General features: G+C 39.8%; 1 protein-coding gene across 2 annotated transcripts in view; it reads right to left on the bottom strand.

The window, feature by feature from the left end:
* Positions 1 to 26049, bottom strand: part of PXYLP1 (2-phosphoxylose phosphatase 1) — a 61192-nt gene that overhangs the window by 20888 nt on the left and 14255 nt on the right. For both annotated transcript variants that reach the window (XM_039342468.1, XM_039342467.1), the window contains 2 exons: positions 13684 to 13810; positions 535 to 696 (listed from right to left, as the gene is read on the bottom strand). In XM_039342468.1, coding sequence (XP_039198402.1) covers positions 535 to 696; positions 13684 to 13762 — 241 coding nt within the window. In that variant the 5' untranslated portion in view covers positions 13763 to 13810. The remainder of the gene's footprint in view (positions 1 to 534; positions 697 to 13683; positions 13811 to 26049) is intronic.

The following is a 26049-nucleotide window of genomic DNA, read 5'->3' as shown; positions in this document are numbered from 1 at the left end:
AAACTCATTTTACTTTTCTAGTGGGCCTGACATTTTAACTGATTTAGGGAGGAAGAACCCTGATTTGAATTTAGGAAACCACAATGAAAAAGGTTTGGGGTAATCAAAGAACCTATTTCCCATGAATATTAAATATTAAACTACTTCTGTATGAAATACAGATATACAGAGACTACTGCTGCACTACATAAAAATAGTAGCACTATTTTTTTAAAATCCATTTTCTAATTCATGGTCAGATTCAGAAGCTGCATGCTTTTCTATAAAAACCATTAATTCTAGCTATAGCTTCTATGGATTTTAAATGCAAGGCATGACTAGATCAGTCCTGTGGGGGAGGGAGAAAACTATATTTGAACAGCTGTTTCAGTTAAGCTAAGCTAGTAGGTAATGTCTGAGGGTTGCCTTATTTTTATATTAAATGCTGCTTTCTATTTGGAATTTGAGAGCATTCGATTAGCAATGTTTCAGAATGGCAATAGAATTAAGCAAATAAAAATAAAAGAGCAGTCAACAACACAATCACATAATTACCTTCCATACTGCGTTCAGGGATGCTGGGAACATTACAATAAAACTGGGCTTCATAAATAGGATCGATAGCAGGTGGCTCTGTTAGTGGATTAGGCATTATTCTCTTTCGATTCTTGGAATGCAGACCATCATCTTTAATTGGCTTAACAGGAATCAAATGTACTAAACATACGATATAAATAACCAACATGCATTGTGAGTTGATACTGATTAGTCTAAGGCTAAATTATTTATTTGCATAATTCAAAATACATAAATAAATATGGAAACAGGAAATAGTATAAAATCTATTTCTACATCACATTCATTAGTGATTTCTAAGTAAGTGGTATGTAATACAATGATATAATTTTGCTGATGGAGTAGTATTCATCAGCAAAACAATTTCTTCCTTTTTATTATGCATTGCTTTTGATCTTCATAACAGATTTGGTTTAAGTGCAGACAATGTAAGATAAATAGTACCTAAACAAAATTCTATTGATAAAGGAACCCCTAAAATAAAATCACAAGATTTCAATTAAATGCATAATCAATAAATAATTTATAAGGCACTAACATTGCTATTTTATGTATAGTGAATTGTTTTCTTAAAAAATATAGTTTTCAATGAGAATGCATCTCAACTTCTATAAATATGTTTAAATTCCATTCTGCCTACAAAAGAAACTCCTTTGAAATAAATATTTTTCCAGGATTATTTTAAATACATACAGCGTATTCTATATACAACATAATATGAAGTAAGAGACAAGAAAAAATAAACATGCCTATCTACTACAGTTTAGCATAATAAATATTTCTCTTTAAATTTTAAAACTATTACTACTGAAAACAGCATTTTGTCACAGATTTTATATTTATCCTAGTTTTGCCCCACCTTACATTATGGATACAATATATGCACTACTGCTTTCAGCATAATCACTTCTGAAAAATAAAAGAAACAATATAAAATAAAGGTAGAATCTCTTGAGTTGTGCTATATGTGTCCATCTCTTTTTTATTCATTCAGAAGGCTCTAATTTTTTTTGTTTTAATTAAGAACAAGGTTATTAGAATAGCAAACAATACAATTAATACTAAAGTAACTAAAAGGAAGATACAGAAGAAAAATCATTAATATTTACCAAAAAATATCTGACATAGAAGCAAATCCATTCCTTTTTTTCTTTCGACTTTAAAACTTTTAATAGATTTTTTTTTCTGAATACTAGCCTTAAACACAGGAGGTTCCTTCAGTTTTGTGCAACCGAACTATTTCAGAGCACTTTTATAAACTTGAGAAACCACACAGCAAACTTGGTAAATTTTCATTGGCTTTAAACATAAAATAGACATAAAGTTCTGCCAAGAATGGAGATGGAAATTTTAACTCTTCATTCATCAATAATTATTTAGAAAAGGTGATGCTAAAATATTTTCTAGCAAGATTATTTCTCAGAGAAAAGAGCTCTGATTCCAGACTCCCTTTTTTACTAATCTATGAAACTGAGTAATATCACAGAAAGGCATATTGAGACTGTCATACTGAACATGATAAAAGAGAATAGGAAAATTTTCTGGAATGGACTTTGTGGAAGTATGCCAATCTGGCATCATAATTTAGATTTATTTGATTGGAATAAATCAGCTTTTCCCCAAATTGGTACTTTTCATGTTTGAAAGGTGTAAAGTTGGGGAACGGAGGGCTAAAAAAAGCTTCGCTCCCTTTATTGACTACTCACCTCACTGAATCATTGCTCATATTCTTTCCATAAAACTGATAGAACTGAAATATGGGTTTTTAGAAGGGGCCTTGTCTTACCTGAACGCCTTTTCTCAGCATGATGATGTAGAATCCACCGGATGGGTTATTTCAGCCTTCCTGCTCAGAAGAGACTAGGTCAGAACTTTGGCCACGCCTCCCTCTGGGTGTGTCTTCCCAGTTTTGACGAGGCAAAGCATCCCTGACGAAGTCTGGCGCAATGGCTCCAATCATCGTGACACCTGCCTAGACTACCCTAATGGGAGGGTATGGATTCTACATCATCATGCTGAGAAAAGGCGTTCAGGTAAGACAACGCCCCTTTCTCCAGCATGATGAGTGTAGAATCCACCGGATGGGACATACCAAAGCCGCTCATGTCCCTACGGGAGGGGGGAAGTCTAGTCTTGTGTCCCCTGAGAAGAAAAAACCTGTTGTAGCACCCGTCTGCCAAACGCGGCGTCCGCCGCTGCAAACCTATCTATCCTATAATGCCTGAAAAATACTGAAGGGCAGGACCACATTGCTGCCCTACAAATCTCCTTGACTGAAGCTTGCGTGGACCAAGCTGCTGACGCAGCTGCGCTGCGCATCGAGTGAGCCATGATGTGTGCAGGAACTGGAAGTGACTGAGAAAGATAGGCCCAAGCAGTGCATGCCCTTATCCACCTACCAATGGTCGAAGATGAAACCTTCTGACCCATGGCAGAGGGTTGAAAGGACACGAACAAGGTCTCCAACTTGCGAAAGGCCGAGGTTCGCTTGACATAATGATGCAGAGTCCTGCGCACATCCAATTTATGCCAATATCGTTCTAGACTATGTGAAGGATTCGGACAGAAATTTGGAAGAACTAAGTCTTGGGACCTGTGAAACAAGGTATTTACCTTTGGAATGAAGGAAGGGCCCAATTTGAGGACCACCCTATCCTCAAAAAAGATGCACAAATCACTCCTAACCGAAAGTGCGGCCAATTCCAAAATCCTTGTAGCTGATGTTATGGCTACTAGAAATGCCACTTTCAAAGACAGAAAATGAAGAGAACAAGAACTGAGAGGTTCAAATGGAGGAGAGGTCAGGGCCTGTAACATCCTAGGTAGGTCCCAAGATGGATAGCGATGTACCACAGGCAGTCTAGCGTTAACCGCCCCTTTAGGAAAGCACTAACTGCTGGATGTTGCGACAAAGAAACCAAGTTGTCGCAAGTAAGGATCGTTGACAGGGCCGCGACCTGCCTGCGGATGGTACTAGGTGATAAACCCTTGTTCATACCTTCCAGCAGATAGTCCAAAATATTGGGAATTGTGACCGAGAGCGGCCTGAGATTTTGCTTAGTGCACCATGTGCAGAAGTTCCTCCACATGGCGTCATAAATTCTATTAGTCGAGGGGCACCTTGAGGCCTGAATCATCGAGATCACCCCAGACAAATAGGATTGCCTAGCTAAACCTTCCCACTCAAGTGCCAGGCGGCTAGCTGGAGCCACTGTGGATCTGGGTGCTGAAGATTCCCTTGGCTGAGACCCACTCGTTCCGGGGGACTCCTCCACGGCGGTGAGAGCGATAGATCCACAAAGTTGGCAAACCACGGACGCCTTGGCCAATGTGGAGCAATCAAGATTATCTCTGCCCTTTCCTGAATCAGCTTGCGGATGGTTGCCTGTAACAATGGAAGGGGAGGAAAGGCATAAAGCAGGCCCGTTCCCTCCACTCCCCATGTCGGGAACCTGGAGAAGAACCTGCGAAGTTGAGTGTTCGACAGGGAGGCAAAGAGGTCCAAATGTGGATGACCAAAACTTATCAAGATGTCCCTGAACGGTGCCTGGTCCAGTCGCCACTCCAAGTGGTCCACTGTGACCCTGCTCAGGGAATCTGCTTGTCGATTCACCTCCCCCGAAATGTGTTCCGCCCTGATGGACCCCAGGTTGGACTCTGCCCACAGACCTAGATCCAAGGCCTCCTGCATGAGCGACCAGGACCGGGTCCCTCCCTGTTTGTTGATGTGAGCCTTGGCCACCACATTGTCCATCAGAATCAGGATGTGCTGTCCCGTCACTAGGGAGGAAAACTGCCGGAGTGCTAAGTGTATGGCCCTGAGTTCAAGCCAATTTATATTATAAACTAGGTCCGACCGGGACCACTGTCCCTGGGCCAGATGAGTCTGAAGATGGGCACCACAACTGAACAGACTGGTGTCTGTAGTCAAGGTGAGCCTGAGGGGCTCCTTGAAGATGGTCCCCTTGGTCATTGTGGATGAAGCCCACCATAGGAGGGATAACAAAGTATGGTGGGGAACCCTGACCTTTCTGTTGGAAGAACTGAGGTTCTGTTTCTGAAAGGGAAGGAGGAACCATTGGAGGCTTCTTGAGTGAAGCCTGGCTCACGGAATGATCCCCATGCAAGAAACCATCTTTCCCAAGAGTTGAGACAGCTGTACCAGGGGCACTGCTTTGTCCCTCCGAACCTGATGGACCAGCTTTCAGATGATGACCTGACATTCCTGTGAAAGATAGACCTTGCAAAGGTCTGAATCTATGATCGCCCCAAGATGTAGGAGGCGCTTTGTGGGGATTGTGTGGCCCTTTTTGAAGTTCACTGAGAACCCGTGAACCTGAAGGGTATGTATCGTGACTTCCAGGTTTGACTGGGTCGACTGAAAGGAGCTGGACTGCACTAGAATGTCATCTAGATAGCATTGCACGTGCACCGGCATCATCCTGAGGTGAGCCGCCAAGACTGCCAAAATTTTTGTGAAAACCCTTGGAGCTGAAGATAGACCAAAGGGAAGGGCTCTTTATTGGTAATGCCAATGTGCATAACAAAACCGGAGGAACCTGCGGTGTTCTAGAAGTATCGGGATATGTAAGTACGCCTCTGTCAGATCTATGGAGGAGAGGAAATCCCCTTTCCTGACACTGGCGAGAATGGACTTTAGGACTTTTTGAACCTTCTGTAGGTTAAGAAGTAGTTCAGACCCTTTAAGTCCAGTATCACCCTCCATCCTCCTGACACTTTGAGGACCACAAACAGAATGGAGTAAAACCCCTTTCCTTCTTGATCCAGTGGTACTGGTTCTATGGCTTTGATTACTGTCACATGGGAGATGACCGTGGCTACCAATTTTGCCTTGGTTGCATTTCGTGACACCGGACACTGTATGAAACCGTCTGGGGGAAGAGAGTAGAACTCTAGGGTGAGACCGTACTTGACGGTTTCCTTGACCCAAGAGTCAGTGGTGGTCTCCTCCCAAATGTCGCTGAACAGCGCCAGGCAACCCCCAATAGGAGAGTCCTCCTTGGCATCACTTGGACCGCCTGTATGGGCAGACACCCGAGCCCCGGAAGGGACATTTGGATTGGAATTGGCCCTTGGCTCCCATGTTTTGGCAGTCCTGTGTACAATCTTGCCTGGGGGGAAAAGATCACGAGCCTCTTGATCAATCCCAGGACTGCCCTGCCCGAAAGGGCTGCCTCCACTCCCAGGACCCACTGGGACGGGAGGCCTGCCTACAGAACTCCTGCTGGGGCCGCCTATCCGACCGTTTGGAGGGGTGAGCCAGAATCTTGCGTTTATGCTTGCTCTCAATAATGTGCGGTTCGAGGATTGACCCGAACAACTGTGTACCGCTATATTTGGATATGGACAGACGCCACTTTGACTTCAAGTCCATTCTCCACAGTTTCAGCCATAGTAACCTACGAGAGGCAATCGTGGCTGCAATGGATCTGGCAGAGTACCTGGTCGAATGAAGAGAAGCGTCTGCCACGTACTCTGAAGCGGCCACTAGCTTCCCTAGTGTCTGATGTGTCCGAACCTCATCCGGTGGAACAATTGCCTGCAGTTCACGAAGCTACATGATTGATGCCCTGGCGAAGAAAGAGGATGAAGTTGCGGCCTTGATCACCCATGCTGAAACCTGGTGTGCTCAGCGGAGAGAAAGTTCAGACTTCTTGTCCTCCGCTTTCAGGGCCTCAGCCATATCCCCTGGAATAGCAGATGTGGAAAACAAAGACATCAGGGGAGTATCTACAGAAGGCACCTCCAAGAGGGAAGCAAATGAAGAAGAAACATTTCTTCTCTGTACTATTAGGAGAAGGCAGAGTAGCCAGGGATGACCACTGTTTCTCCACTGTAGTACAGAAAACCTGTGGACAAGGAATCTGCTTGTCCTCCACGACCTGTTCAGCGAACAATGGGTTAGACTCCTGACTGGTGGAGGTAGAAGGTTTCTCCTCCTGTACCGAAGTGAGGTTGGCGGTGGTAATGGCCTTTATCAGTAGAGACCTGAAAAGAGAAAGTTCAAAAAGCCCCGAAGTTGGCGCCTATTCGGGCGCTGCCTTCTCATCCTCTGACATGGGCATGTCAGTTATCTCCAGGTTAACAGATCCCTCCTCCCCTAGCTGGGAAGAAGTCTCAGAAACGCCTGAACCGGGGATTGTAGTACGTCCCGCTCGAGAAGGAGGTATAGAAAGAGGTGGTGGTGGTTGCAAGGGTTGTTGTCCCCTAGAAGACATGAATTGCATAAACGTATCATGCATGAAAGACTGAAACTGATCTGACCACATATCCCTTTGTTCCATAGAACTAGCACCAGCCTCAGCTGGAATAAACGTGGCCTCAGGGCCTTGATGAGTAGATGAAGATGAGGAGCGAGGGGGACCAACCTGCTCAGTTTCCCCTTGAGGAGACCAAGCCCTAGGGGCATTGTGAGAAGGTACAAATGGAGGCTCAAATGGAGAAGTGTCCAATGGCACGGGGAGAACCACTTCAGCTTCACTGGACATGAGCCTTTGGGCTTTGGAGAATTTCCTTTCCAGCGCCAGATGTCTCCTCGAGGCCTCTTGCTCGGCTGACTTGGAGGGCTCTTTGGTAGAAATGTGTTTTGTCTTGGCCTTTTTCTTTCCCTCTGCGTCCAAATCAGTAGATCAGCGCTTTGTTTATGCGGGGGGAATACCAGAGCCCTGTGATGCCTGGGGCGAGGAATTGTCTGCCATTGCAGTCTAGATAATCGGGGTAGGAGATATCCAGAAGTGGGGAAAACCCAAACACGCAGATCTAGTTGACAGAGATGAAAAACAATCCTTGCTCTGCACAACAGCAATGGCAAGGACAGCCAGACAGGTCCCTAGAACTGCCTGTCTAGGCCAGTGACAAATGCCACTCTCTAATTGGAACAGGTGGTCTAAAATAATTTCCCCTTCACTCAACTCACACCAGAAATAAGTATATCTGACAAAACCACCAATGAGTAATTGGAACAATAACTCCAATACAGACAAGAAATCAATCTGTGATTCTCCTGAAAACAAGCTGATAAACTTCCCCCTGGTTAAAGGCCTGACAACGCAGGCCAGTGGTAAATAAGCAGGCCTCAATGTCTTGAAGAGGAACCGAGGTCCCCACAAATTGGCTTCCGCGCCTAAAGACACACTCAAAATGGTGGCCACTCCCAATAATACTTCCAAAATGGCGGCCGCGCCCGTTCAGTGCCTCCAAGGAAAAGCGAAAAACGCTAAAGGAGGGGAATAGAAGGGAAGCAACCTCCCTGCTAGCTCAATAACTTTAAAGAACAGTCAATTTAAATAAGTATTCTCCCCCTGTTATAGAAAGGCACTTGCTATTAGTTGCGTAGCCTCCGCTGCGATCCGAGTCCTGCGGCCAGAGGAGCCTCATTGCGACGAAGCCAGAAACGGAAGCTTCCAAACAGCCTGAGTCTCGAAAGACTCCAATCTCCAAAAGCCAGCTGGTCAGCTGGTCCGCGCTCCGCTGATTCGCTTGATTGGAGGTGAAAAACCCTCACTCGGAGAAAGAACAGCCTGCAGCCTTCTTCACAGGAGCCTGTTAGGCTCGAAGCCAGAAGGCCCTTTTCAAATTTCCAACTAATTCTATGCCAATTCGAGTTCCAATTGCAAAAAAACAAAAAGAAAAACTACACTTTAGATAACTAAAAAAGGACTAGCTCAATCAGATTAAAATAGATGGTCAATTAACCTAGACTAGTTGAGCCAAAATTTCTGCGCCCTACTAAGTCAAAACTGGGAAGACACACCCAGAGGGAGGCGTGGCCAAAATTCTAACCTAGTCTCTTCTGAGCAGAAAGGCTGAAATTACCCATCCGCTGAATTCTACACTCATCATGCTGGAGAAAAGTAGCATTGTTTCTAGTAGGGGGACAATATCTTAAAAACTACCTAAATTGTTACTGAGTTGTTTTTTAAAGTACATGTCAAATTTCTGTTACTAGCATTGTCCTATAAATAAGAAAATATTCCACAGAAAGAATATGCTAAGTACAACAGAAGAGATAAGGAACAACAATGTAACAACGATATAGGAGTGAGAAGAAAAAGCTTTGGAAATATACCAGAGGCAGGTAAATATATGGTAGATTTATGCATTCTAACATCTGCACTCAAATTTCACAGATTTTTCTTACAGTAAATATCCAGGAAATCTATTGTTGTTTATTTTAATATGTGTTTCTTGAGGTGTTACTCAAGAACAAGAGTTCTTCTCCACAAAATTAAAGTCAGGTAGTGTTATATTTCATATTAAGTCTATTCATGAAAATATAACAATCCAGAAGCAGGCATCTCAGTCCTCAACATGTAGTAACAAGAAAAACAACAACAGGAAACTGCCACTCCAGCTATTCCTTTTAATTACCTCTATATTTGTCCAAGGGTCTACACTGATTGTACATTGTACAATGACACAAGTTAACAATCACAGGGTTTCCATACTTCAAATTGTCCTTTTCAATAATCTTATGTATGTACAAATGAAACTGACCAGTAAGAAGATGGAAAAATAATTATATAGCTTTAACTAAGTCTAAGACTCTCATTAAATATTTGAAAAAACTTAAGAATAATGAATCTACTGTAACATTATAAATTGTAATATTTTGTACTTTGAGAGCTAATATTATTTTCCTGCTTACCCTAGCCTAGTGCAAGAAAAGAGTACTAGTTCTTGATTGAATTGGATTTAAAAACCCTCCAAAACACTGGCTTTTAAGAGTGAATTATTACCTATTGGACCACAGCTGTGTTTCATTTATGAATACAACAGTAAGTTCATAATATTGATTTTTGTCTGAGAACAGAGGTGTCTGAAATGGCCTAAGGTAAACAGCATTAGGTTTGATTTTTAAAGACCTTCAACTATAACATATTTGGCAGTGTTTCCAAAGAAACAATACCTGCAACCTTGTCAGCTGCAATGTTGTCTTAGGGTGATCTTTCCCCCTCAAGGGAGGTGCTTGTCACTGTGTACCCCTCAAGAGAATATGCACACTGTACGTGCATACACTCCACACTCCTTCCAGAATAAGAAATGTTAGGTAGAGCACAAAAAGAAATAAAAAATAGTAAATCAAAGAAAAGGAAACATAGCTAAATCTAGCTTACAATCACCCTATTAATATCTTTCTATAATATAACTTTCTTGCCTTGAAAATCTTTACTTCCTCTACATCCCATATATTTCATAAACTGCTTTGTGTTCTTTAAAATTCTCACCTTTCTCTTTTAGGATTGAATATCTATCAAATCACAACTTTCTAGGTTGGTTTAGACTTATTCACTCTTATGTATTGGTTTTGAGATTTGTCCGCATTAATTTTCTCTATATAATCAAAGTACCCCAATGCTGTGAAAGCCAAGTTTATTTCAGAAAATCCAAAAAAAAATTTATAGTAACAAAGTGTCTGTTTCAGTATCAATAATGTTTCTTCAGATTTATTTTTTCCTCTATGAAAATCATCATATATACCACCTAGAAGGATTACAAACCTAAAACAGTATATAATCTATCGTCTGTATAATGACAAAGAGCTCCTTTCTTTATAAAACATTTAAAAGTCGCCCTTTGTCAAGAGCTTAATTTTGTCCTGAACAGATGCTTTATATTATGAGGAATGCATGATAGTATACATGAAGAAATCTAAACATTTATTCAAAAGTACACATGTTAAATAATTCCATTCTTTGTGGACAAAAAAAAATCGACATAGGTATTTAAAAAATCCAACCATTCTCTCACTCTCTCTTTTCCTCTCCCATTCCCTCTCTCTTTCACACATACACAACACACACGGATGAACACACACACAGAAGTCATAGAAGTCATAGTATAAACTCAAGTTTATACTTATTTTATGCATAACTCTTCTGTTTGCAAGGATGGTGTGTATTTTAAATACATCTACAATAACTTAAATAAAAAGCACATATATACAATAGAATTCAATCATGGTATCTAATCTAATATGGGCTACTTAACATTAATATTAACAGACATTTAAACACAAGACTTTGGAAGCAGAATGTTTCATCTGCTAAACTAATTCATAGAGTCACATTCCCAAAAGAATAGCCCATGTTATATAAGAGTATTTTGCTATGGGTAATAGTTATTGCTGGTTATTCTGAAACACTATTTTTCTCTTGCCTTGAACAGAGCTCTGCAATATGCCACTTGACACTTTAATCCAGTTTAATACAAGCCACTGAAGTATATTTGTTGGGTACAATGGTAAAATCAGGAGGATACCCATATAATAGTTGCATATTGTGTATACAATCCACATTTTACCATCTTCACTATATACTTGGTCCGCTGATCACCACTTTATCAAAAAAAAGGAGACCCAAATATTTTGTACAACTTTTTCTTGATAAATTCATTCTGGCTTCTGCCAAACAATGCATTTTTTTCTAAATACTTAATAGCCTGTACCAAAAGTTTGCAAAGGACTGATATTAAGCTGACAACCAGTTTTTATTCAGGTCTTTTTTATTCTTCTCTTTTTGAAGATAGGAACATGCACCCTACACCAACCATTTGGCACTATATGGTTTCTCAAATCAATCCACAATGGTATCTACTACGTTCTTCAAGTTTTTCAGACATAACTTATCTATTTCTGAATGCTTACATTTATTATGGTAGTAAGACTGTCCTTTGGGTCACCATTCCCTCTTTCTATCAACTGACCTTTTCCATGTTATCATCTTTTCCAAGTAGCAAACACTCTCTTTAAGTACTCAGAAATAGATCAGTTGTCCCACCCATCCCTCATTATTAATGGCATAGCCAAAAGAAACTCTTTTTTTGCATTTATTTTCTTTTGTTGAGCTTCGGTTTTCCCAACTTTCTACAGATACTGGCTATCAGTTTTTATATGTAGAATTTTGTATGTACCTTGCACATTGAAATTAGATCTCTATTTTGATTTGGTTTCAATTTTCCATTTTATGTACTTTGAAGCACAATATGTGAGATTCTTCCTAAGTTTCCAACTGTTTTACCTCTTCAATATGGTCCACCAGATTGATTAGGATTAGGAAAATAAAATAGTCTGAAAGAACACTGAGAAATGTTTGGGACCATGCAGTGTGGGCCGAGTTGGTTTTCCAACAGTTGTCTTTTGGTATTTAAGTCCTCAAATTTAACTTAGGGCCTGAAAAGCATCACGACCACCACCACCTCCAGCCACCATAAATGGTTGCAGCAGCCCTCCCATTGTCATGTTGGGAACTTTCAACTGGTCACCTTTATGACTGGTTGCAACATTCTGCAGTCATGTGGCTACAGTTTGAGACTTTTTTTGCCAGTTTCTGGCATTCAAATAAATGGATCTGCTTAATGATCATATTTGTTTAATGACCACCATGTTCGTTTAACAACCACAGCACTTCCAGTCATGTGTGTGCCTCGACTAATAACCATAACAACTTATGATCAGATTTCTGGTCCCAATTGCAGTAATAAGTCAAGGGCTATCTGCATATACTATTTAGCAAAATTGTAATAGACTTAGAATATTTCACTGTTATTCCATAGATTAGGGAAGTGGGAACCTAATCCTTCAAAAGTTTGTGGTTTAAATTTCAATCTAGAAAAGTCTTATCAAGAACAATGACTAATCAGTTAAAGTACTGTAATATTTGCTTGATTTATTTACATTATAGAAATATAAACAAAAGTTTATTTGACCAATCATTTAGCATTAATAATTTTAAACAACAACAACATTCATTATCTCAGAAGTGTTCCTCATTAGTTGACATCAAAATTTATGAAGAAAAGACCACAACCTTAATAGAAAAGGCAAGCTTTCCTGGTACTGTCTATTAATATGCTGAATGGACTGAAGGAACTATAGCTACAAGTACTACGATCAGATTTTAGATATGTAACTTTCTACCCCATCAATACATTTTTTTCCTGAACCTGAAAGCAAGACCATATGTTTGTGTTAGAACTCCAGTTGTTTATTGATATTATAAGATTATTATGTTGGAGAAAGGTTAAATAGTGTTATTATGTGAAGAGGATGGGTGGAAATATTAGTGGGGTGGCCAAGAGTCATTCCCTGTAAAAGTATGGATAGTTTTCAAGACTTTTTGTCTTTAAACTTCTATTTAAGAGCTACATGAAAGCATTAGTGAGATCATCTATCAGCATGGGGTCAAGTATTACTAGTATGCTTATGATAGGTATACATTTTTGCCTCAGACTATCCAGGAGTTGCCATCAAGATATTTTCCCAGTGCTTGGAGGATGTATGGGTCTAGATGGGGAAGAACAGGTTTTGGCTATAGATTCTGACAAAATTGAGTGGCTGTGATTGAGGGCTAGTCATATGTAGTGATCTCCCATCACTAATTCTGATGTGGTGACATTTTGTGGAACATAAAGAGGATGGCATTGAGGTACCTGTTACCAAAGCATTGAGGAGAAAAACACTTCTTAAGCTCAAACAATGAAAAAGGAATTAAGTTATGTGCAAACATCATAGATAGACACACTTATACAAACCCCTTCATGTTAATAGAAGAAAAGGAGTAGATAAAGCATAAAACAATATTAGCCTCAAGAGGTAGATCAGACCAGGAAATCAACTCTACATCAAAAAGTATATTAAGATTGGATATAGTAGCAGAATCTTGCAAGTCTAATTATGCCTTATCTCTTAACTTTTTTAAAGTCATCTTCATGTTCATGTATTTGAGAATTTGTATGATGCTCATGCTTTAATTATATAATTATTCAAGAATTCTAACATGAGAGAAGTAACAGTTAATATGCATTTGTTATTCAAATCTATACATATGAAATAAACCAAATATTTTGCAGAAAGTGAGGGGGGGAAAGAATTCTCTTTCCCCGTTTGTCGTAACATGTCAAACAGATCAATCATTTTCAGCCCGCACAATCATAATTAATATCGGTTGGTTTAGAATATGTTCAAAATTATAAAGCAGAAAATGATTCCTCATGTTGTACACATAATCATTTTGACATTAATTTGATTTTACGTACACATGCATTAAAAATACAATAAAAAGAACATGATATTTACAAATCTCAGCTATGACATAATATTATACTTACAGAATTGGAGGCTAAGGCTCAAAAATGCTAATAAGGCAGCTAAAGCCAACAGAAACAGAAAACGATTTCGGAAAAACATTATTCTTCTTTCCACTACTTCTTCATGGTTTTACCTCCAGCATACTCCCTGCAAACATAAATATAAAATATTAATTAAAAATAGTTCTAACATACTACTTATACTTACGAGAAATATATTAAAAACTTAAGAATTCTTCAGGAAAATTTTATAGTACATTATCTCTGTCCATCTTGCTATGGTTGATAATTTTCTTAAGAATGTTTGCAAGGTATCATTGTTATGTGGAATGTTATGCTTCATTATTAATAAATATAATGATTTATTAAAGCACATTAAAAATTAAAGCATTATTAAAAATTAAAATTTAATAAAGGTGACGTTAGCATTTTAGTATGGTATCCATGCTTTCTTTTGAAGTTCGGGACACTTGAGTTTTCTTTTTGTGCAAAAATATTTCTTTTTTACTTGCAAAAACTAGCTTAAATCATAAAATAAACAATAGGGTTGTATTCTGGAAGAACTTAAAACAGTTGCAAATATAATGATGCAAACTCAACTGGAAAAGGGGATGATGTAACCCATAAATTTGCCATCTGTGGAATATTATCGAGGATCAATGTTTTCTATTGTCTTCTTCTAACATCTAATTGCTTTATTTATTAGTTTTTAACATCTAATTGCTTTATTTATTACTTTTCTACAAAAAGAGCACAATGATGAAAACTGTCTTGAATGCATTTGGGTCAATATAAAAGGGGAAAAAATGACATTGCCATAAGTGTATATTATAGGCCACCCACCCAACCAGAGGAAATAGATGAATGTTTTGCTTCAGCTAAATAAGGTATGTAGGAAGCACATCACAATAGTAATGGGAGACTTTAATTACCCTGACATCAACTGGGACACAAACTCTGCACCAAGAGATTCCTAACAAACATGGCAGACAACTTTGTCTCCCAAAACGTAGAGAAGGGAACTAGGGAATCAGCCATATTGGACTTAATTCACACTAACAGAGATGAAACGATAGAAGGTGTTGAAGCCACAGGAACCTTGGGGGGGAGGAGTGATCATGCAATATTGGAATTCAACATTATGCAAGCACAAGCAGTAGAACATAGTCAAACTAGAGTCTTGGACTTTAAGAGAGTTATTATTATTATGGATCATTGCACAGTCAGCCAGATGTTCAGACTGGATTTGGCATTTTGTCTACCTATTGCAGTGGTTCTCAACCTGTGGGTCGGGACCCCATTTGGGGTCGAACGACCATTTCACGGGGGTCGCCAAACAAGGCTGTCCGCCATTTTTCCCCCTTTTCTTTGGCCACGCCCCTGGCACCCGGTGATGTATAAGTGGTTGGGGTCACCACAACATGGGAACTGTATTATGGGGTCGCGGCATTAGAAAGGTTGAGAACCACTGACCTATCGAGTCCTTACCCAGGACCTGGGATAGGCAGATGTGGATGTTTGATGGTATTACAGGTATCGTCGCAGGATGGAAGCAGTTCCTAGTAAGGCCGCCTTTTGCAATTGACTAATAGCGAATTTGTCAATGCCAATGGTGTTCAAGTGGTGCTCCAGTTGTTTTGGGATTGCACCCAAGGAGCCTATACTATTGGTACTACCCTTGCTTGCTTTTGCCACAGTCTTTCTATTTCTATTTGTAGGTCTTTGTATTTTGTTATCTTCTCCAGTTCTTTCTCGTCTATTCTGCTGTCTCCAGCACTGCCACGTCCACTATCCAGACTTTTTTGTCTTTCTTATCGACAATTGTTAAGTCTGGGTGTTATGTTGCAGGTGCTTGTCTGTTTGAATTCTGAAGTCCCAGAGCAGTTTAATTTTATCATTTTCTATGACTTTCTCTATTTTATGATCCCACCAGTTTTTGCTTACAGGCAAATATTTTTTGCAGATCTTCCAATGCACCATTGTTGCTACTTTGGCTTGTAGTCAGTCTGTGCAATCTTCTTGCAACAGCTTACCAGGTGGTCCACTGTTTCTTCAGCTTCTTTGCATAGGCGGCACTTACTGTCTGTTGCTGTCTTCTCAATTTTGTGCATTTGTCCTTAAGGCTTGGTCTTGTGCAGCCAGAATTAGTCCCTCGGTCTCTTTCTTCAATTTTCCTGCTCTTAGCCATTGCCAGGTCTTGTTATTATCTGCTTTCCCAGCTATTTTTTTAATGTATTGGCCATGTAGTGCTTTGTCTTCCCATGCCTCTATTCTGTTCTTCATTTGGTCTTTCTTGTAGGCCAGTTTGGTCTCTCCAGTAGTCAGTAAGCCTTCCTGGCATCTTCATCATTGTTCTTCAGATATTCTTCCAAAGCCAACCATCTGATGTACTTGTAGCATTCCACGCCCACCTATTTGCCTTGTAGATAAAGTCACTGCGTGGATGAAGGGCATGATTCATTGTCATTATTTTTCTGGTCTTCCTATCCATTGCTTTTAGTTCTGCTTGAGTTCAGTCCACTATTCCAGCTGTGTACCTAATGACTGGGATTGCCCAGGTGTTGATTGCCTTTATGGTATTTCCTCCATTGAGTTTGGACTTTAAGATCTTCTTCACTCTCTTGATGTATTCACCTCTAATCTTTTTCTTGACTTCAGTGTGCTTGATGTTGTCAGCTTGAAGGATACCCAAGTATTTGTAGTACTCTTCCTCATCCAGGATGTTAGGCTTGTTTGATAGTAAGTGTGGCACATTTGTCCAAGCCAAACTCCATTACAATATCTTGGCTATATATACGGACATTGGTGAATACAGGCACACAAGCATTGTTGTGTGTAAGGTGTGGCAGTGGTTGAAATCGAGCGATGGGTGCAATGTCCAATAGTGGACAATGCTCCAAGTTGTCTGATTGCACCAACAGGAGCACCCATTTGTATTGGTTTTTCTTGCTGCTTTTTTCTATTCCGTCTATTCTAATTTGTAGGGCCACTTATACGGTACTATTCTTTCTCGTCTATTCTGCTGTCTCCAGGCACTGCCACATCCACTATCCAGACTTTTTTGTCTTTCTTATCGACAATTGTTAAGTCTGGGGTGTTATGTTGCAGGTGCTTGTCTGTTTGAATTCTGAAGTCCCAGAGCAGTTTAATTTTATCATTTTCTATGACTTTCTCTATTTTATGATCCCACCAGTTTTTGCTTACAGGCAAATGATATTTTTTGCAGATCTTCCAATGCACCATTGTTGCTACTTTGTCATGCCGCTGCTTGTAGTCAGTCTGTGCAATCTTCTTGCAACAGCTTACCAGGTGGTCCACTGTTTCTTCAGCTTCTTTGCATAGGCGGCACTTACTGTCTGTTGCTGTCTTCTCAATTTTGACTTTATATGCATTTGTCCTTAAGGCTTGGTCTTGTGCAGCCAGAATTAGTCCCTCGGTCTCTTTCTTCAATTTTCCTGCTCTTAGCCATTGCCAGGTTTTATTATTATCTGCTTTCCCAGCTATTTTTTTAATGTATTGGCCATGTAGTGCTTTGTCTTCCCATGCCTCTATTCTGTTCTTCATTTGGTCTTTCTTGTAGGCCAGTTTGGTCTCTCCAGTAGTCAGTAAGCCTTCCTGATATACTAATTTCAGTGCATCTTCATCATTGTTCTTCAGATATTCTTCCAAAGCCATTTTTTCTTCTTCAACCATCTGATGTACTTGTAGCATTCCACGCCCACCTATTTGCCTTGGTAGATAAAGTCTATCAATGTCACTGCGTGGATGAAGGGCATGATTCATTGTCATTATTTTTCTGGTCTGCCTATCCATTGCTTTTAGTTCTGCTTGAGTCCAGTCCACTATTCCAGCTGTGTACCTAATGACTGGGATTGCCCAGGTGTTGATTGCCTTTATGGTATTTCCTCCATTGAGTTTGGACTTTAAGATCTTCTTCACTCTCTTGATGTATTCACCTCTAATCTTTTTCTTGACTTCAGTGTGCTTGATGTTGTCAGCTTGAAGGATACCCAAGTATTTGTAGTAATCTTCCTCATCCAGACTCTTAATGTTATTTTCCAATTCCTTCAGTTTTTATTTTCCGTGGCACATTTGGCAATATCTTGGCTATTGTTGAGCAGTGATTTTTCAGATGATGTTTTTCCATACAGCTTCAGCATTCCTTGTTGATGATAGTACAGTGTGGGCACATCTCCTTGTCTCTTGATATTAACCTCTCCCAGCCAAACTCCAGTGAATGATCTTGGCTATATATATGGACAGTGTTGAGCAGCGATTCTATTCAGTGAATTTCCATACAGCTTCAGATCATCCATGTAGAGGATGGGATAGTCTGGTGATGTTTTTGATGTTTGATAGCCATGTCCTGAGTTATTCAGTATTGTTGACAGAGGAAACAGTGCAATAACAAATAGTAATGGTGACAATGAATCTCCTTGAAATATTCCTCTCTTGATATTAACCTCTCCCAGTCTCTCACCATTGATCTGTAACTGTATCTTCCATTGTGCCATCGATCTTTGCACAAATTCTGTGATGTTTCTACTGACTCCTGTTATTTCTAGGCACTTGATTATCCAGTCATGTGGCAGAGAGTCAAATGCCTTTTGTAGTCAATCCATGCCACATTCAGGTTGGTCTTCCTTTTCTTGCAGTTTTCCAAGTTCATTTTGTCTATTAGGAGTTGATCTTTTGTTCCTCTGCTATTGGGATGGTTTCCTTTCTGCTCAGGTGGAAAGAGATTGTTTTCAACTAGATGCTGTTGTACTGTATCAGCTACCACACCAGTTAGTAATTTAAAAGTTGTTGGTAAGCAGGTAATTGGCCTGTAGTTCCCTGGTGTTGCCCCTTTTGCTTATTATTATTATTATTATTATTATTATTATTATTATTATTATTATTATCATCATTACTACTACTACTACTACTACTACTATTTAAGGTTCTGAAGGAACTGGCAGATGTGATCTCAGAACCACTGAACTATATCTTTCAAAGATCCTGGAACACAGGGGAACTACCAGAGGACTGGAAAAGAGCTGATGTAGTTCCCATCTTCAAAAGGGGGGGGGGAATCCAGGAAACTACAGACCTATCAGCCTGACCTCAATACCTTGGAAAATTCTGGAAAAGATAATCAAACAATGAATCAGCGAATATCTAAAGGCAAACAAAGTTATTACCAAAAGCCAACATGGGTTTGTCAAAAACAGATCATGCCAGACAAATCTTATTGTATTCTTTGACCAAGTGACAAAATTGTAGATATAATTTACTTGGACTTCAATAAGGCATTTGATAAAGTAGATCACAACCTACTACTTGATAAGATAGAAAAATGTGGCTTAGACAGCATCACCACCAGATGGATTCGTAGCTGGCTGACCGGCCATACTCAGTGTGTGGTCCTCAATGGAATTGCATCTACATGGAGGGAAGTTTGTAGTGGGGTGCCATAGGGGTCTTATTCTGGGCCCAGTGCTCTTCAACATCTTCATCAATGATTTGGATGAAGGGATAGATGGACAACTCATCAAATTTGCAGACAACACCAAGCTGGCAGGAATAGCCAACACTCCAGAAGATATGCTTAAGATACAGAGGGATCTTGACAGATTTGAACATTGGGCTCTATCTAAAAAAATGAAATTCAGTGGTGAAAAAAGTAAGGTTCTATATTTAGGCAAGAAAAACCAAATGCACAGGTATAGTATAGGTAGTATACTATGACTTTAACTATAACAGGGGACTTTAACTACCCTGACGTCAACTGGGAGACAAACTCCGCACCAAGTGGAAGATCAAGCAGGTTCCTGGCAAACCTAGCAGACAACTTTGTCTCCCAAAACGTAGAGAAGGGAACTAGGGGATTAGCCATTTTGGATCTAATTCTCACTAACAGAGATGAAATGATAGAAGATGTTGAAGCCATAGGAACCTTGGGAGGAAGTGATCATGCAATATTGGAATTCAACATTATGGAAGCACAAGCAATAGAACACAGTCAAACTAGAGTCTTGGACTTCAAGAGAGCTAATTTCAATAAACTTAGAGAGGGTTTGGGAAGGATTCCATGGATGAGAATCCTCCAGGGGAAAACAACTCAAGAGGCTTGGGAAATTCTGAAAAGTGAGATAATAAAGGCCCTGTCTAGCACAATACCAACAAAGAGGAAAAATAACAGCTCTCAAAAGAAACCAGCATGGCTGCATAAAGAACTATCTGATAAATTGAAAGATAAAAAGGACAAGTATAAAAAGTGGAAAAAGGGACACATAACTAAGTCAGAATATCAGCAAATAGCCTGAGCCTGCAAAGATGAAGTGAGGAAAGCTAAGGCTCAAAATGAACTAAGGCTTGCAACCAAAGTCAAAAACAACAAAAAAAAAGCTTTTTTCAACATGTAAAAAACAAGAAAAAAGTGAAGGAAACATTAGTGGGTGAAAATGCCAAGGTGACAAGCAACAGGGAGAAAGCAGAACTATTTAACTTGTTTTTCGCATCTGTCTTTACACAAAGGGAAAAAAATAGTGCCATAAAAAACAAAATAGAAATACAAGTTAAGATAGGCAAGAAAATGATAAGTGAACACTTGTCCAGCCTAGACGAGTTCAAAACACCAGGACCAGATGGATTACACCCCAAGGTTCTTAAGGAACTGGCAAACGTGATCTCAGAACCACTGAACTATATTTTTCAGAGATCCTGGAGCACTGGGGACCCAGGAAATTACAGACCTATCAGCCTGACCTCAATTCCTGGGAAGATTCTGGAAAAGATAATCAAACAATGAATCAGCGAACACCTACAGGCAAACAAAGTCATTACTAAAAGCCAACACGGGTTTGTCAAAACCAGATCATGCCTGACAACTCTTATTGCATTCTCTGACCAAGTGACAAAATTAGTGGACCAGAGGACTGCTGTGGATATAATTTACTTGGACTTCAGTAAGGCATTTGATAAAGTAGACCACAACCTACTACTTGAGAAGATAGAAAAATGTGATTAGATAGCATCACCACCAGATGGATCTGTAGCTGGCTGACCGGCCGTACTCAGCGTGTGGTCCTCAATGGAACCGTATCTACATGGAGGGAAGTGTGTAGTGGGGTGCCACAGGCCTCTGTTCTGGGCCCAGTGCTCTTCAACATCTTTATCAACGATTTGGACGAGGGGATAGATGGGGAACTCATCAAATTTGCAGATGACACCAAGCTGGCAGGAATAGCCAACACTCCAGAAGACAGGGTTAGGATACAGGAGGATCTGGGCAGACTTGAAAACTGGACCTTATCTAAAAAAATGAAATTCAATGGTGAAAAAAGTAAGGTTCTACATTTAGGCAAGAAAAACCAAATCTACAGGTATAGTATAGGGGGTACCTTGCTCAATAGTAGTAACTGTGAGAGGGATCTCGGAGTCTTAGTGGACAACCATTTAAATATGAGCCAGCAGTGTGCTGCAGCTGCCAACACAATGCTAGGCTGCATTAACAGAGGGATAGAATTAAGATCACGTGAAGTATTAATACCACTTTACAATGCCTTGATAAGGCCACACTTGGAATACTGCATCCAGTTTTGGTCACCACGATGTAAAAAAGATGTTGAGACTCTAGAAAGAATACACAGAAGAGCAACAAAGATGATTAGGGGACTGGAGGCTAAAACATATAAGGAACAGTTGCTGTAATTGGGTATGTCTAATTTAACAAAGAGAAGGACGAGGGGGGACATGATAGCAGTGTTCCAATATCTCAGGGGCTGCCACAAAGAAGAGGGAGTCAAGCTATTTTCTAAAACGCCTGAAGGCAGGACAAGGAGCAACAGGTGTAAGCTAACCAAAGAGAGAAGCAACCTAGAACTAAGGAGAAACTTCCTGACAGTTAGAACAATTAACCAGTGGAACAATCTGCCTCCAGAAACGGTGAATGTGCTAACACTGGATGTTTTTAAGAAGAAACTGGACAGCCATTTGTCCGAAATGATAAAGAGTTTCCTGCCTGAGCAGGGGGTTGGACTAGATGACATCCAAGGTCCCTTCCAACTTTATCATCATTATTATTGCTCAATAGTAGTAAATGTAAGAGGGATCTCAGAGTCCTAGTGGACAATCATTTAAATATGAGCCAGCAGTGTGCTGCAGCTGCCTAAAACGCCAACACAAGTGCTAGGCTGCATTAACAGAGGGATAGAATCAAGTCGCCTTGGTAAGGCCACACTTGGAATACTGCATCCAGTTTTGGTCACCAGGATGTAAAAAGATGTTGAGACTCTAGAAAGAGTACAGAGAAGAGCAACAAAGATGATTAGGGGATTGGAGGCTAAAACATATAAGGAACGTTTGCTGGAATTGGGTATGTCTAGTTTAATGAAGAGAAGGATCAGGACGACATAATAGTAGTGTTTCAATTTCTCAGGGGTTGCCACAAAGAAGAGGGAGTCAAGCTATTCTCCAAAGCACCAAAGAGTGAAGCAACCTAGAACTAAAGAGAAATTTCCTGACAGTTAGAACAATTAATCAATGGAACAACCTTCCTTCAGAAGCTGTGAATTCTCCAACACTGGAAATTTTTAAGAAAAGACTGGACAGCCATTTGTCTGAAATGGTATAGAGTTTCCTGCCTGAGCAGCATGGGTTTGTACTAGATGACCTACAAGGTCCCTTCCAACATTATTATTGTTGTTGTTGTTGTTGTTGGTGGTGGTGGTGGTGTTATAATATCATATATATTGAATGTATGTATTGTTTGTTTCTGTATCCTATGTAAAGACTTATGCTTCCTGAAGTCTCCAAATTTAGGGACTGTTTTTTTTATCAGTTCTGCGGTAATCTCAGGTGCCTAAATTTTAAAGACAACACAATGAGAACTGCAAGTAGGAGTATAAATATTTACAAATATAAATATTGAACTATTAATGAATTCATTCAACATTTTTCCAAAGCATTCTAACTACATGAACCTGAACATTAACAACTATAAACTGAGTGCAAAACATACATTTTTGTTAAATAATGTTAAAACACGAAGGAGAAACTCTTATTTAAGAATCTATATATATGATAAGGAAATTTTTCAGAAGAGAAAAACATACAAAAGCAGATTATCTAATTATTCAGACGTATAAATTTAAAGTAGATATATAACAGATTATTAGAGAAATTCAATTATATGATTGAACAGTTTATACACACGTTTTTCAACTGGGTACCTTCTAATACAGTGCCCCCAACATCTTGGGCACCAGGGTTTGGTTCCATGAAAAGAGCTTTTTCCACGAACTGAAGGGGGCGTGGTTTTGTGTGCTACCTGCATCCTGCAGATGGGGCGTTGCTTGTTTGTACAGCCTGGGTTCTGGCATGCTGTGGACCAGGGTTTGGGGATGCCTGTTCTAATATATATTAACTGATACTATAGATTTTTAAATTTAATACATACTAACAGCAACAATTTGGAAAACACTAAATTACATAAAGATGAGTGGTTATTTTTTCAAGCATATTGTGGAAAAAAATGAGGAAATATGAATATTATGAATGCAGCTCTATGATTGTTAGATACATATGCCAAGACCAGAATGCTCGTTGTCCCCATCACTTGTAATTAGAAGCTTCCTCTATCCCAGCCTAGCAATTGTAAACTGGAGGTATAAAAAGGAACTCATAAGGGAGGGAGACACTTCTTCAAGCGATCTGGTCTCATGAAACTAAGTGGGTGGCCCTAACAAAGGTTGTCTTTTGCTGCTTTCAAATGTATGTGTATGCACAAACTACTCATCAGCTAATACCACAAGAAAACTGAACTCACATGCAAACACTTCTTCCCTCAATACAGTCAGGAATGCCTTCTAGAATACATGGCTGCTTTAATGAAAGATACTTCATCTGTTTTACAAAGTCCCCAAGTTGCTACTTTTAACACTTTTTAATTGAAACAACAGACTAGATCAGGGGTAGGCAACCTTGGCTCTTTTATGACTTGTGGACTTCAATACCCAGAATTCCTGAAGCAGCCTTGCTGACTCAGGAATTCTGGGAGTTGAAGTCCACAAGTCATAAAAGAGCCAAGGTTGCCTACCCCTGGCCTAGATCATATAGAGCAGTGGTTCTCAGCCTTCCTAATGCCGCGACCCTTTAATACAGTTCCTCATGTTGTGGTGACCCCCAACCCCCCATCCAGCTGGCGGGGAGGGGGGCAGGAAGGCCGCTCCGCCGGGTCTTCCCAGCCTGGTTGGAGAAGCGCCATTCCTCTCCCTCTTTCTCTTTCCTCTCTCTCTCTTCTCTCTCTTTCCTCTTTCTCTCTCTTTCCTCCCTCTTTCTCTTTCTCTTTTCCTGTTTCTCTTTCCTCTATTTCTTTCCTCTTTCTTCCCTCTTTTCTTTCCTCCCTCTCTTCTTTCCTCTCTTTCTCCCTCTTTCCCTTTTTTCTTTTTCTCTTTCCTCTCCCCTTTCTTTTTCTTTCCTCTTTCTCTTTCCTCTTTCTTTCTTTCCTTTTTCTCTTTCTCTTTCCTCTCTTTCTCTCTCTTTCTGTTTCCTACCTTTCTTTCTCTTTCCTCTCTCTTTTCCTGTTTCTCTCTTTCTTTCTCTTTCTGTTTCCTCCCTCTTTCTCTCTTTCTTTTCTTCTTTCCTCTGTCTCTCTCTCTTTCTTCTCTCTCTTTCTCTCACGGCAGCATCATTGGGGGTCTCCGTCGCCCCCGGCCTGGCCTCCACTGCCTCCTCAGCCGAACAGGCGGGGAGGGGGAGCAGGATGGGAGGCAGTGGCTCCTGTGGCGGCAGCAGTGGCATGGCTGCTTCCCCAGGCGGCTCCAAGGCCACGAGGCCCTGGCCGCACTTCTCCCAGGGGGTGGGGCCCCCGGGCGCAGGGCCAATCAGGAGCCCTGCAGGAGGTAAGTCCACCTAAGAGAGAGAGAAGGGAAGCAAAAGTGCCTCTCTGTCTCTCTCTCTCTGCAAATGGTGGAGGAGGCCATGCGGAGACGGATGCGGAGTGTTGTCTCGGTTCCTAAGACCATCAGAAATATGTATTTTCCAATGGTCTTAGGCGACCCCTGTGAAAGGGTCATTCAACCTCCAAAGGGGTCGCGACCCACAGGTTGAGAACCGCTGATATAGAGCACTCTGTATTGAAGGGAGAATATTTTAGTCACATAACTTTGTATATTTAAATAATTGCCAGATCTGTGGTTGATCTAATCATATCAAAGATGTCATAACTATGTTCTCCTGGACTGAAGCACACAGGCATGGAAAATTACTATGTTAAGGAAGTAGGTAACAACTCCCACTTTCACTCTTCATGTAAAAACAGTATTTGACATTTCCAAAGAGCCCATTCATTGTACAACCACTTTATAATCAACTGCTGGTCTCAAAACAAAAGTTAAACGTATTATTACAATGAATCATTGCAATAACTGTAATATATTGGCTTAGTTCCAAAATAATCCTTTTTTCAGTCTACCTTCTGAAATAATTGTACTTATCAGGGATGAGAGCTCAAAATGTTTGTCCAGTTTTATTGGAATGTAAAAAGATAATGGTAGCCCACTAGGATATACTGAAACTTTTTTTTATTAAAACAAGTTTTATTGATTTTTTTATTTTTACAACTAGGTGCTTGAGAAACGTGGTGATAGGGTAATCAATCATCCAAAAACAAAATCATACATATATAACTCGTTAAATCATTAGAAATTCCCTCTCTATTTCCCTCAAATAATACAATATATTCAAATTAATGTATTTTTCAATAAAATGCAATCAATCAGAACAATCATCAATAACATTTCATCTGTATAAATCCAAATCCTGTTTTTCACTATTTACAATTACCATATTCCAATTAGCTTTTAAATAAACATATTATTAACACTTTAGGTGTCCCTCCTTTCCCTTTTTCCTTAGCATACTCCTTATCTATAAAATACACATACTATTTCAATCATATCATTCTTATATTTTCTACAAGTATTCTATTTTTTAATCTAGTAACTCATTTATTAATACCATTTCTTCTTTTATCAGAAATCCCTCTTATTCTCCTTCCATTACCAAATAGCTATCCTTCCTAGAAATAAGAATATTACTTCAAAAAATACATTTCTACTCTATTTTAAATCTACAATCTATCAATCAATCTATATCTATGAAAAATTCTTTTAACCCACTCAATAAAGTTTAAATCCGATCCAAATAATTGTTATATCCACAACAAGCATATTCATACAGAAAAGCATCTTCTTATTCTTACTAAGTTCACATATTTGATTAATCTTTATTCAATCAAGATCTCTAAAGCCTTATTTACCCATCAAGTAAAGTTTTAAATCACATTTTTAAATCTAACTCTGGCTTTCTTTCTGTGTCAGTCCAGTTTCCGTAATAGAGCTT

This window comes from Crotalus tigris, unplaced genomic scaffold (assembly GCF_016545835.1).
Source record: "Crotalus tigris isolate CLP2741 ecotype Arizona unplaced genomic scaffold, ASM1654583v1 scf7180000017792.2578787, whole genome shotgun sequence".
Classification (NCBI taxonomy): Eukaryota; Metazoa; Chordata; class Lepidosauria; order Squamata; family Viperidae; genus Crotalus; species Crotalus tigris.
This window is presented reverse-complemented; position numbering and strand designations above follow the sequence as displayed.